The sequence below is a fragment of the Nicotiana tabacum genome, chromosome 1, assembly GCF_000715075.1.
Source record: "Nicotiana tabacum cultivar K326 chromosome 1, ASM71507v2, whole genome shotgun sequence".
Classification (NCBI taxonomy): Eukaryota; Viridiplantae; Streptophyta; class Magnoliopsida; order Solanales; family Solanaceae; genus Nicotiana; species Nicotiana tabacum.
The window spans coordinates 44300471-44312604 of NC_134080.1; the positions used below are offsets into that span (position 1 = coordinate 44300471).

Sequence of the window (12134 nt, forward strand, 5' to 3'; positions counted from 1 at the left end):
TGAAGTATAACTAGTCTATACCATATTGTACATGAATGCAGTAGCTCTTACTAGTTAGAATTCAGATGGGAGCAGCTACGCCGAACCTCTCCTTGGGATCCAGTAAGAACACCAAAATCTGACAACTTAGCCATGGCATGAGCAAACTCTGTTCGGAACATAGTCCCATCATCCAAAGCATAATCAATCACAACTGCTGCAGTCTTTTCATTCGCCATCAACTGTTGATCAGCAAACAGTAGCCCTCTTTCTCTCATCAAAGTCTTGTAGTAGTGATTATCAAATGAAGCTCCAACTGAGGAAAATGCGGATAGTCTCTGGGAATATGACATAGCAGACTCACTCAGACTCCTAGCTATACGTTCACTGAACATATTGTTGATGGTGTTGTTATTCTCTGGACACTTTCGCTTCAACTCTACAAGGAAGTCAGAAGGAATTGTTGGATCAGGCAAACCTGTCCCCATAAAATTACTGAGCCTTGGCCTAATGAATTCACAACCAATCTTCCCAATATTATGTCCCCCTTCAGGTGTAAGAAAAAAAGAACAGAAAAATTTCAATAAATGGATATTCCAAAAATAAGGTGCAGGTATGAAGAGTAAAGTAATGGGATCAGAAAGATTACCAAGGAGTGCCACTGTTTCCCTCTCATCAAATCCTCTAAGGGAAAACAACCTAAGAGTTTCGCTGATATTCCCATTTGGTCGCGGAATTTCAGCCATGGCCTCATCAAAGAATGACTCCTTACTATCCCTTCTGCCTGTTAACACAGGATAATATGGTCCGCCAGCCTAAGATATAGGGAAAAAGCACGTAATAAGGAAAGATTGCAGAATGTTAAAAAAAACAATTGAAGAACACTTATCCTAACTTCATGTCTCTATCAAACTCAAGCTTGAAAGAATCAAAAATCAAATTGCTTTCTTGAACGAGAATTTGATGAGCCTTTTTGTCTTAAATGTTTGATGACCTTGTTTATACTTTGGTTTCTGCTTCATACTTAAAAAGCATCTTTCCAGTGTTCAACTTGTATAAAATAACTATGAAAACAGCGGAATTAAATAAATAAGCGGAAGGCAACAATTTTTATAACTCAAGACTACGTCTATTACAACTTTCAAAACCTCAATACCCAAAACCTGGTGTCACAGTGTCGCAAACTGTCTAAGAGTCACTACAAACAAGGCCTGAAGAAAATACAATAAACTGTTTCTGAACGAAAGAAAATGAAACAGGGAATAGAGATAGAGGGAGACGCCAGGGCCCGCGAACGCCTGCAGGTCTACCTTGGGTCTTCGGGTGGACTGAAGGAAGCCCTCCAACTACTGTCCGTAAGTTGTGCCGGGATCTGCACACAGTGCAAAGTGTAGTATCAACACAACTGACCCCATGTGCTGAAGTGTCTAGCCTAACCTCGGCGAAGTAGTGACGAGGCTAGGTCCAGACTACCAAATAAACCTGTGCAATTTAAATATATACAGCGGAAAGAAAAATGCAGAAATAACTAGTAAATGTGGGAAGGGGAAACATGCTGTGGGGGAGGGGGTAACGGTTTTGAATAGAAAGCATTAAGTAAGGAAAGTAACAACATAACTAGAATATCATCAAGAATCAGAAATCAACAATTTGCACGGCATCACCCTTCGTGTTTTTACTCTCGTCCTCACCAAATCAATCATATAATAACAATGTGCACGGCATCACCTTCGTGCTTTTACTCTCGTCCTCACCAAATAATATTTTATAACAAAAGTGTGCACGGCATCACCCTTCGTGCTTTTACTCTCTTTCCTCACCATATAGTCAATGATAATCGGTACAGAATGGTACATTGTACGGCACGGCATCACCCTTCATGCTTTACACTCTTTCCTCACCATAGCAAACAATGCACGGCATCACCCTTCGTGCTTTAACGATCTTCCTCACCCAAACAACAATCACAAACAAAGGGGTAAGGGAGTAAACAAATAATAATAGAAATCCCGGCAAGGGAACACAATTAAACAGTTAAATCCCGGCAAGGGAACAATATCAATAATCTCAGCATCCCGGCAAGGGAGATAATCAACAAAGCAACAAACATCCCGGCAAGGGAGCAATTTAATAATTCTTTCTCTTTCTTTCACTTTTACTTCTCAACTCACTTTACCATTTGAGCCAACGCTCCAAAGGATTCAATCATTTCATATACTTTCACACTTTGTAATATAACTCGAGTCAATGCTCTTCGAAGTTCAAAGGTCATAATTTCTTTCACAAGCTTTTCATAACATAAAGAAATTATCACTAAGGCATGAAAGATACAACAAAATCAGGATATTCACAACATAAAGACTCACGGTCATGCTAGACACCAATGTATAGATACTCGTCACCTGCCTATACGTCGTACTCAACAATTATCACATAGAAAATAGGACTCAACTCCTAATCCCTCAAGCTAAGGTTAGACCAAACACTTAACTCAAACTTTCACGACCAAGTCAATCCTCAATTACCGCTTTTCCTCTCGAATTCGGCTCCAAATCAATTATATCTATACATGAATGACTTCATAATATCAACAAATTCTAAACAATTCGAATTCATTGCCTAATTATAGCTTTTCCATCATTCTTCCCAAAAACCCAAAAATTGACCCTGGGCCTGCTTGGTCAAAATACGAGGTTCGGACCAAAATCAAATCACTCATTCATACACGAGCCCGAATGTATAATTTGTTTTCAAATCCGACCCTAAAACGAGGTCTAAATCAAGAAAAATCAAAAGGCCCTAACTCTACCCAAATCCCTAATTTTCTACCCTTAATCATATGTTTTAGGCCTAGAAATTCATTAGATGTTGAGGAAAATGGAAGAAAATGAGTTGGAGATTACTTACCCAAGAAGTTTTGGTGAAAAAGTACTTCAAGGATCGTCTTGGAGCTTTGGAGAAGAAGAAGTTTTGTAAAATTTTGAGAAATCCTGTTTGCATTCTGTTTTTGAAACTTAAAATAACTGGGTGATTTAAAGCTACACGTTCGCGACAGACCTCTCGCGTTCGCGATGGGTCAGGCCTTTTGGCCTTCGCGTTCGCGTCAAGGGGCTCGCGATCGTGAAGCTACAGCTTCTCGAGCCCACGCGTCCGAGTGCAAACGAACGCGTTCGCGATGAACAAATTGGGTGGCCCTCCCCTGAACCCTACGCGTTCGCGAATGTAGGGTCGCGTTCGCGAAGGTTTCTCCCCCCCCCCAGCTTCTCGTTCGCGTCCCAAAGCTCGCGTTCGCGATGAAGAAACTGGGCACCTGGGATCTTTGCCTTACGCGTTCGCGAGTGGGACCACGCGAACGCGAAGAACAAATTCCATGTGCACTGACTGCAGAAAACCTGCAATTTTTACAAGGTTAAAACCATTCCGAAACACTCCTGAGCCCTCGGGGCTCCTAACCAAACACATGTACTAACTCAACAACATCATGAGAACTTATCTGTGCGATCAAATCGCCTAAATAACATCAAAACAATGAATCAAACCTCAAAATCAAGAATTTTTCCAAAAACTTCATCAAGTTTCAAATTTAGGATTTCAAGTCCGAAACACGTCAAACGACGTCCGATTTCAACCAAATTTTACAGGAAGAACTTAAAACATATCTAAGACCTGTACCGGGCGTTGGAACCAAAATACGGGTTCGATACCATCGGTTTCTAATCAGATTTCATTTTCACTTTCCTTAAACATTTTCAGAAAACAATGTTACTTAAAAATTCATTTCTCGGGCTTGGGACCTCGAAATTCGATTTCGGACATATGCCCACGTCCCATATTTTCCTACCGACCCTCCGGGACCGTCAAATCATGGGTCTGGGTCCGTTTATCCAAAATGTTGACCGAAGTAAAATTATTCATTTTAAACTCAAATTTCATCATTTTCACAGAATTTCATATTTAAGCTTTCTGATTACGTGCTCGGACTGCGCACGCAAATTGAGGCGACTCTATATGAGGTTTTCAAGGCCTCAGAAGCACAGAATGCAATTAAAAATAGGTGATGACCCTTTGGGTCGTCATATTCTCCACCTCTAAAACAATCGTTCGTCCTCGAACGGATAGAAGAAAGAAGTACTTGAGTCAGGAAAAATATGAGGATAACAGCTCCGCATATCAGACTCGGACTCCCAGGTCGATGCCTCAGGAGGCTTACCTCTCCACTAAACACAAACAGAAGGAAAACTCTTCGACCTCAACTAACGAACCTGTCGGTCTAGAATAGTCATCGGCTCCTCCTCATAAGACAAGTCCTTGTCCAACTGGACAGTGCTGAAATCTAACACGTGGGATGGATCATAGTGATACTTTCGAAGCATGGATACATGAAACACTGGATGCACGACTGATAAGCTCGGCGACAATGCAAGTCTATAAGCTACCTCTCTCACTCGATCAAGAATCTCAAACGGGCCAATGATCCAAGGACTAAGCTTGCCCTTCTTCCCAAATCTCATCACGCCCTTCATAGGCGACACTCGGAGTAATACTCGCTCACCAACTGTGAAAGCCACATCTCGAACCTTGCGGTCTGCATAATTCTTTTGCTTGGACTGAGCTGTACGAAGCCTATCCTTAATGATCCTGACCTTGTCCAAGGCCTCCTGAACCAGATCCGTACCCAACAATCGAGCCTCCCCCGGCTCAAACCATCCAAACAGAGATCGACATCGCCTATCATACAAAGCCTCATAAGGAGCCATCTGGATGCTTTACTGGTAGCTGTTGTTGTAGGCAAACTCTGCTAAAGGCAAAAACTGATCCCACGAGCCTCCAAAATCAATGACACAAGCTCGGAGCATATCCTCCAGAATCTAAATAGTCCGCTCGGACTTGCCGTCCGTCTAGGGATGAAATGTTGTACTCAACTCCACTTGAGTGGCCAACTCTCGCTGAACTGCTCTCCAGAAACGTGAGGTAAACTGCGTACCTCGGTCCGAAATGATAGACACAGGCACACCTTGAAGACGAACAATCTCCCGGATATAGATCTCAGCTAACCTCTCGGATGAATAGGAGACTACCACAGGGATGAAATGCGCACCTATCAACAATGACCCATATTGCGTCAAACTTCCTCTGAGTCTGCGAGAGCCCAACAACGAAATCCATAGTGATCCGCTCCCACTTCCACTCGAGAAGCTCAATCCTCTGAAACAATCCACCAGGACTCTGATGCTCATACTTAACTTGCTGACAATTCAAACACCGAGCCATATATGCAACAATATCCTTCTTCATTCTACGCCACCAATAATGCTACCACAAATCCTGATACATCTTCGCGGCGCCCGGATGAATAGAGTACCTGGAGTTATGGGCCTCCTCTAAAATCAACTCTCGAAGCCCATCTACATTAGGCACACAAACTCGACCCTACAATCTCAAAACTCCATCATCACCTAAGGTAACCTGCTTGGCACCTCCACGTTGCACCGTGTCTCTAAGGACACACAAATAAGGATCATCATACTGCCGATCACGGATACGCTCCAATAAAGAAAAACGAGCGCCCGTGCAAGCTAATACACGACTAGGCTCAGAAATATCCAACCTCACAAACTGATTGGCCAAAGCCTGAACATCCAAGGCAAACGGTCTCTCACCGACCGGAATATAAGAAAGACTGCCCATACTGGTTGACTTCCTACTCAAGGCATCGGCCACCATATTGGCCTTTCTCGGGTGATATAAGATAATGATGTCATAATCTTTCAACAACTCCAATCACCTCCTCTGCCTCAAATTCAACTCCTTTTGCTTGAACAAATACTGAAGACTCTTATGATCTGTGAATACCTCACACGCCACGCCATACAGATAGTGTCTTCAAATCTTCAATGCGTGAACAATGGCTTCCAACTCTAAATCATGAACCGGATAGTTCTTCTCATGAATCTTCAACTGCCTCGAAGCATAGGCAATGACCTTTCCATCATGCATCAACACTGCACCAAGCCCAATACGAGATGCATCACAATAAACTTTATAAGGCCCTGAACCTGTGGGCAAAACTAACACCAGTGCCGTAGTCAGAGCTGTCCTGAGCCTCTAAAAGCTTGCCTCACACTCGTTTGACCATCTGAACTGGGCACCCTTCTGGGTCAACCTGGTCATTGGGGCTGCGATAGATGAGAACCCCTCCACGAACCGACGATAGTAGCCTGCCAATCCCAAGAAACTCCGAATCTCTGTAGCTGATGCTGGTCTAGGCCAGTTCTTGACTGCCTCAATCTTCTTCGGGTCAACCTGAATACCCTCTGTTGATACGAAATGACCCAGGAATGCAACTAAACTCAACCAGAACTCACACTTCGAGAACTTCGCATATGGCTGACTATCCTTCAGAGACTGAAGAACCACTATGAGATGTTGCTCGTGCTCCTCCTGGATGCGGGAATATATCAGAATATCATCAATGAAGATTATCACGAATGAGTCCAAATAAGGCCTGAACACTCGATTCATCAAATCCATAAAAGCTGCTGGGGCATTTGTCAACCCGAATGACATAATCAAGAACTCATAATGCCCATACTGAGTGCGAAATGCTGTCTTAGGCACATCATATGCCCTAATCCTCAATTGATGGTAGCCAGATCTCAAGCCAATCTTTGAAAATACCTTGGCACCCTGAAGCTGATCGAACAAATCATCAATCCTCGGCAGTGGATACTTATTCTTGATGGTGACCTTGTTCAATTGCCGGTAATCAATGCACATTCTCATCGAACCATCCTTTTTCTTAACAAACAACACCGGCGCACCCCAAGGCGAAACGCTGGGTCTAATGAAACCCTTCTCAAGCAAGTCTTGCAACTGCTCCTTCAACTCTTTCAACTCTGGCGGGGCTATGCGATATGGCAAAATAGAAATGGGCTAAGTGCCCAGAGCCAAATCGATGCAGAAATCAATATCCCTAATGGGTGGCATCCCCGGCAGGTCTGAATGGAAAAACTCAGGAAACTCAGGAACCACGGGCACAGAATCAATAAAGGGAACCTCAGCACTGGAATCATGAACATAAGCCAAATAGGCCATACGCCGAGCCTTCACGACCATACGCCGAGCCTTCACATACGAGATAACACTGCGGGTAGAATGACCAGGAGTCCCTCTCCATTCTAAATGAGGCATACCCGATAAAGCTAAGGTCACAGTCTTAGCGTGGCAATCCAAGATAGCGTGGTAAGATGATAACCAGTCCATCCCCAATATAACATCAAAATCAACCATGTCTAAGAGCAATAAATCTATATGAGTCTCAAGACCCCCGATCACCACAATACAAGAATGATGGACTTGATCAACCACAATAGAATCACCCACCGGTGTAGACACATAAACAGGATCAATCAATGAATCACTAGGCATGATCAGATATGGTGCAAAAAAAGACGACACATACGAGTACGTAGACCCTGGATCAAATAGCACTGAAGCATCTCTATCACAAATCAGAATAATACCTGTAATGATTGCATCTGAAGCCTCAGCCTCGGGCCTGGCTGGAAGGGCGTAACATTGGGGCTGGGCCCCACCACCCTGAACTACCTCTATGGGATGGCCTGTTGCTGGATGGCCTCCACCTCTAGCGGCCTGAGCTCCACCTCTAGGACATCTACCTCCACCTCTAGCACCTCTACCCCCACCTCTAACTGGCTGGGCGGGATGTGGAACACCTGCTGCCTGTACCATAGCACGAGAACCCTAATGCTGAGAGCTACCCGGTGCTCGAGGGTAAAACTTGGCAATGTGACCCAGATCTCCACAAGTGTAACAAGCCCTCGGCTGCTGAGACTGCTGGCCTTGTCAACCTGAATGACCACCTCAGAAACTCTGAAGCGGCGGTGCACCGATGGGTGCTGTTAGTGCACTGAAGGACTGCTGATCAGAATGCTGCATCGGAGGACCACGGCTACCTGAAGCACCGTCAGAAACCTGAAGAGCTGACTGAAAGGGCCTAGGAGGATGGCCTCTACCATATAAATCTCTACCTCTAGATGAGGTACCACTGAATCTGCCTGAATGACGGGGCCTCTTATCCGACCCATGACCACCTCCATGCGACAGAACCATCTCAACTCTGCGGGCCACATTGGTTGCCTCCTGAAAGGTGATCTCACTCCCAGTCTCCCTAGCCATCTGAAGACGAACCGGCTGAATCAGACCATCAATAAACCTCCTCGCCCTCTCTCTCTCTCTCAGTAGGAAGTATGACAAGAGCATGGCGAGCTAAGTCAATGAACTTGGTCTCATACTGGGTAACAGTCATGGAACCCCGCTGGAGGCGCTCAAAATGCCTCCGATAAGCCTCTCTCTGAGTAATGGGGAGAAACTTCTCCAGAAACAACACTAAAAACTGCTCCCAAGTCAAGGCTGGCAAACCGGCTGGTCTAGCTAAGCAATAATTCCTCCACCAAGTCTTGGCAGATCCCGACAGACGAAAGGCAGCAAAATCAACTCCATTAGTCTCAACGATCCCCATGTTCCGAAGAACCTCGTAACAACTATCCAGATAATTCTGGGGATCCTCAGTAGATGCACCCTTGAATGTAGAAGTGAAGAGCTTGGTGAACCTATCCAGCCTCCACAAAGCATCGGCAGGCATGGCTACTCCATCGCCAGTCTGAGCTACTACACCCGGCTGGACTGCTCCAGCTGGCTGAACTGCTGGAATCTGAATCTGGGGAGCCACCTGCTCTGGAGTGCGAGTAGCAGGAGTGTGAGCCCCTCCTCCAGCTTGAGAGACGGTTGGTGCTACAGGAAGCAAACCTGCTCGGGTGATACTCTCCATGAGGCCCACTAATTGGACCAGAGCATCCTGAAGAACTGGGGTAGCAATAAATCCTTCAGGGACCTGAGTTGGGTCTATCGGAACTGCTGGGGCCGGAACCTCCTTGTCAAAATCAACCTGAGGCTCCGCCACTGGTGCTGCTGCTCGGGGCTGAGCTCTGCCCCTACCTCGACCTCGCCCTCTGCCCCTCATAGGAGCTGCTGCTGGGGGCTCGGGCTGCTGAGTGGTAGATGAGGAAGCGCGTGTTCTCGCCATCTGCGAAAGAATAGAGTAGGAAGGCAATCAGTATTGAGAAACAAAACCGCACAACAGGAAAGAACAAATGTGAAATTTTCCTAACTCTGTAGCCTTTGGGGATAAATACAGACGTCTCTGTACCGATCCCTCAGACTCTACTAAGCTTGTCCGTGAATTGTGAGACCTATGTAACCTAGAGCTCTGATACCAACTTGTCACGACCCGAATTTTCCACCATCGGGAGTCGTGATGGCGCCTACTAATGAGAGCTAGGCAAGCCAACCCTTAACTACCTTTTTCATTAAGAAATTACTTTTTTTTTAATTACCAGCGATAACATGAAAATAGAGGAATTAATTAAATAAGCGGAAGACAACAATTTTTATAACTCAAGACTACGTCTATTAAAACTTTCAAAACCTCAATACCCAAAATCTGGTGTCACAGTATCGCAAACTGTCTAAGAGTCACTACAAACAAGGCCTGAAGAAAATACAATAAACTGTTTCTAAACGAAAGAAAATGAAACAGGGAATAGAGATAGAGGGAGACGCCAGGGCCCGCGAACGTCTGCAGGTCTACCTTGGGTCTCCGGGTGGACTGAAGGAAGCCCTCCAATTACTATCCGTAAGCTGCGCCGGGATCTGCACACAGTGCAGAGTGTAGTATCAGTACAACTGACCCCATGTGTTGGTAGGTGTCTAGCCTAACCTCAGCGAAGTAGTGACGAGGCTAGGACCAGACTACCAAATAAACATGTGCAATTTAAATATATACAGCGGAAAGGAAAATGCAGAAATAACTAGTAAATGTGGGAAGGGGAAACATGATGTGTGGGGGATAACGGTTCCGAATAGAAAGCATCAAGTAAGGAAAGTAACAACATAACTAGAATATCATCAAGAATTAGAAATCAACAATTTGCACGGCATCACCCTTCGTGTTTTTACTCTCGTCCTCACCAAATCAATCATATAATAACAATGTGCACGGCATCACCCTTCGTACTTTTACTCTCGTCCTCACCAAATAATATTTTATAACAAAAGTGTGCACGGCATCACCCTTCGTGCTTTTACTCGCTTTTCTCACCATATAGTCAATGATAATCGGTACGGAATGGTACATCGTACGGCACGACATCACCCTTCGTGCTTTACACTCTTTTTTCACCATAGCAAACAATGCACGGCATCACCCTTCGTGCTTTAACGCTTTTCCTCATCCAAACAACAATCACAAACAAAGGAGCAAGGGAGTAAACAAGTAATAATAGAAATCCCAGCAAGGGAATACAATTAAACAGTTAAATCCCGGCAAGGGAATAATATCAATAATCTCAGCATCCCGGCAAGGGAGATAATCAACAAAGCAACAAACATCCCGGCAAGGGAGCAATTTCATAACTCTTTTCTCTTTCTTTCACTTTTACTTCTCAACTCACTTTACCACTTGAGTCAACGCTCCAAAGGGTTCAATCATTTCATATACTTTCACACTTTGTAATATAACTCGAGCCAATGCTCCTCGAAGTTCAAAGGTCATAATTTCTTTCACAATCTTTTCACAGCATAAAGAAATCATCACTAAGGCATGAAAGACACAACAAAATCAGGATATTCACAACATAAAGACTCACGGTCATGCTAGACACCAACGTATAGATACTCGTCACCATGCCTATATGTCGTACTCAATAATTATCACATAGAAAATAGGACTCAATTCCTAATCCCTCAAGCTAAGGTTAGACCAAACACTTACCTCAAACTTCCACGGCCAAGTCAATCCTCAATTACCGCTCTTCCTCTCGAATTCGGCTCCAAATCAATTGTATCTATACATGAATGACTTCATAACATCAACAAATGCTAAACAATTCGAATCCATTTCCTAATTATAGCTTTTCCATCATTCTTCCCAAAAACCCAAAAATCGATGTCGGGTCCGCTTTGTCAAAATACGAGATTCAGACCAAAATCAAATCATCCATTCATCCACGAGCCCGAATATATAATTTATTTTCAAATCCGACCCCAAAACGAGGTCTAAATCAAGAAAAATCAAAAAACCCTAACTATACCAAAATTCCTAATTTTCTACCTTAATCATATGTTTTAGGCCTAGAAATTCATTAGATGTTGAGGAAAATGGAAGAAAACGAGTTGGAGATTACTTACCTAAGAAGTTTTGGTGAAAAAGTGCTTCAAGGATCGTCTTGGAGCTTTGAAGAAGAAGAAGTTTTGTAAAATTTTGAGAAATCCCGTTTGCATTCTATTTTTGAAACTTAAAATAACTGGGCGATTTAAAGCTACGCGTTCGCGACAGACCTCTCGCATTCGCGATGGGTCAGGCCTTTTGGCCTTTGCGTTCGCGTCAAGGGGCTCGCGATCACGAAGCTACAGCTTCTCGAGCCCTCGCGTCCGCGTGCAAACGAACGCGTTCGCGATGAACACATTGGGTGGCCCTCCCCTGAACCCTACGCGTGCGTTCGCGAAGGGTTTCCCCCATCAGTTTCGCGTTCACGTTGAAGAAACTGGGCACCTGGGATCTTTGCCTTACGCGTTCGCGAGTGGAACCACGCGAACGCGAAGAACAAATTCCCTGTGCACTAACTGCAGAAAACCTGCAACTTTTACAAGGCTAAAACCATTCCGAAACACCTCCGAAACTCTCCCGAGCCCTCGGGGCTCCTAATCAAACATATGTACTAACTCAACAACATCATACGAACTTATCTGTGCGTTCAAATCGTCTAAATAACCTCAAAACAATGAATCAAACCTCAAAATCAAGAATTTTTCCAAAAACTTCATCAAGTTTCAAATTTAGTATTTCAAGTCCGAAACACGTCAAACGACGTCCGAGTTCAACCATATTTTACAAGAAGAACTTAAAACATATCTAAGACCTGTACCGGGCGCCGAAACCAAAATACGGGCCCAATACCATCGCTTTCTAATCAGATTTCATTTCGAATTTCCTTAAATATTTTCATAAAATAATTTTACTTAAAAATTCATTTCTCGGGCTTGGGACCTCGGAATTCAATTCCGGACATATGCCC

General features: G+C 44.2%; 1 protein-coding gene across 3 annotated transcripts in view; it reads right to left on the bottom strand.

The window, feature by feature from the left end:
* Positions 1-1041, bottom strand: part of LOC107772520 (putative Peroxidase 48) — an 18111-nt gene extending 17070 nt beyond the window's left edge. Inside the window, exons 1-2 of one of the 3 annotated variants that reach the window (XM_075252122.1) lie at positions 629-1041; positions 52-418 (exon numbers count right to left, since the gene is read on the bottom strand). In XM_075252122.1, the coding sequence (XP_075108223.1) occupies positions 52-418; positions 629-725 (464 nt within the window). In that variant the 5' untranslated portion in view covers positions 726-1041. Of the gene's footprint in view, positions 1-6; positions 527-628 lie in introns of those variants that run through there. The other 2 variants (XM_075252060.1, XM_016592020.2) reach the window with 2 other exon arrangements.
* Positions 1042-12134: the final 11093 nt, after the last annotated feature.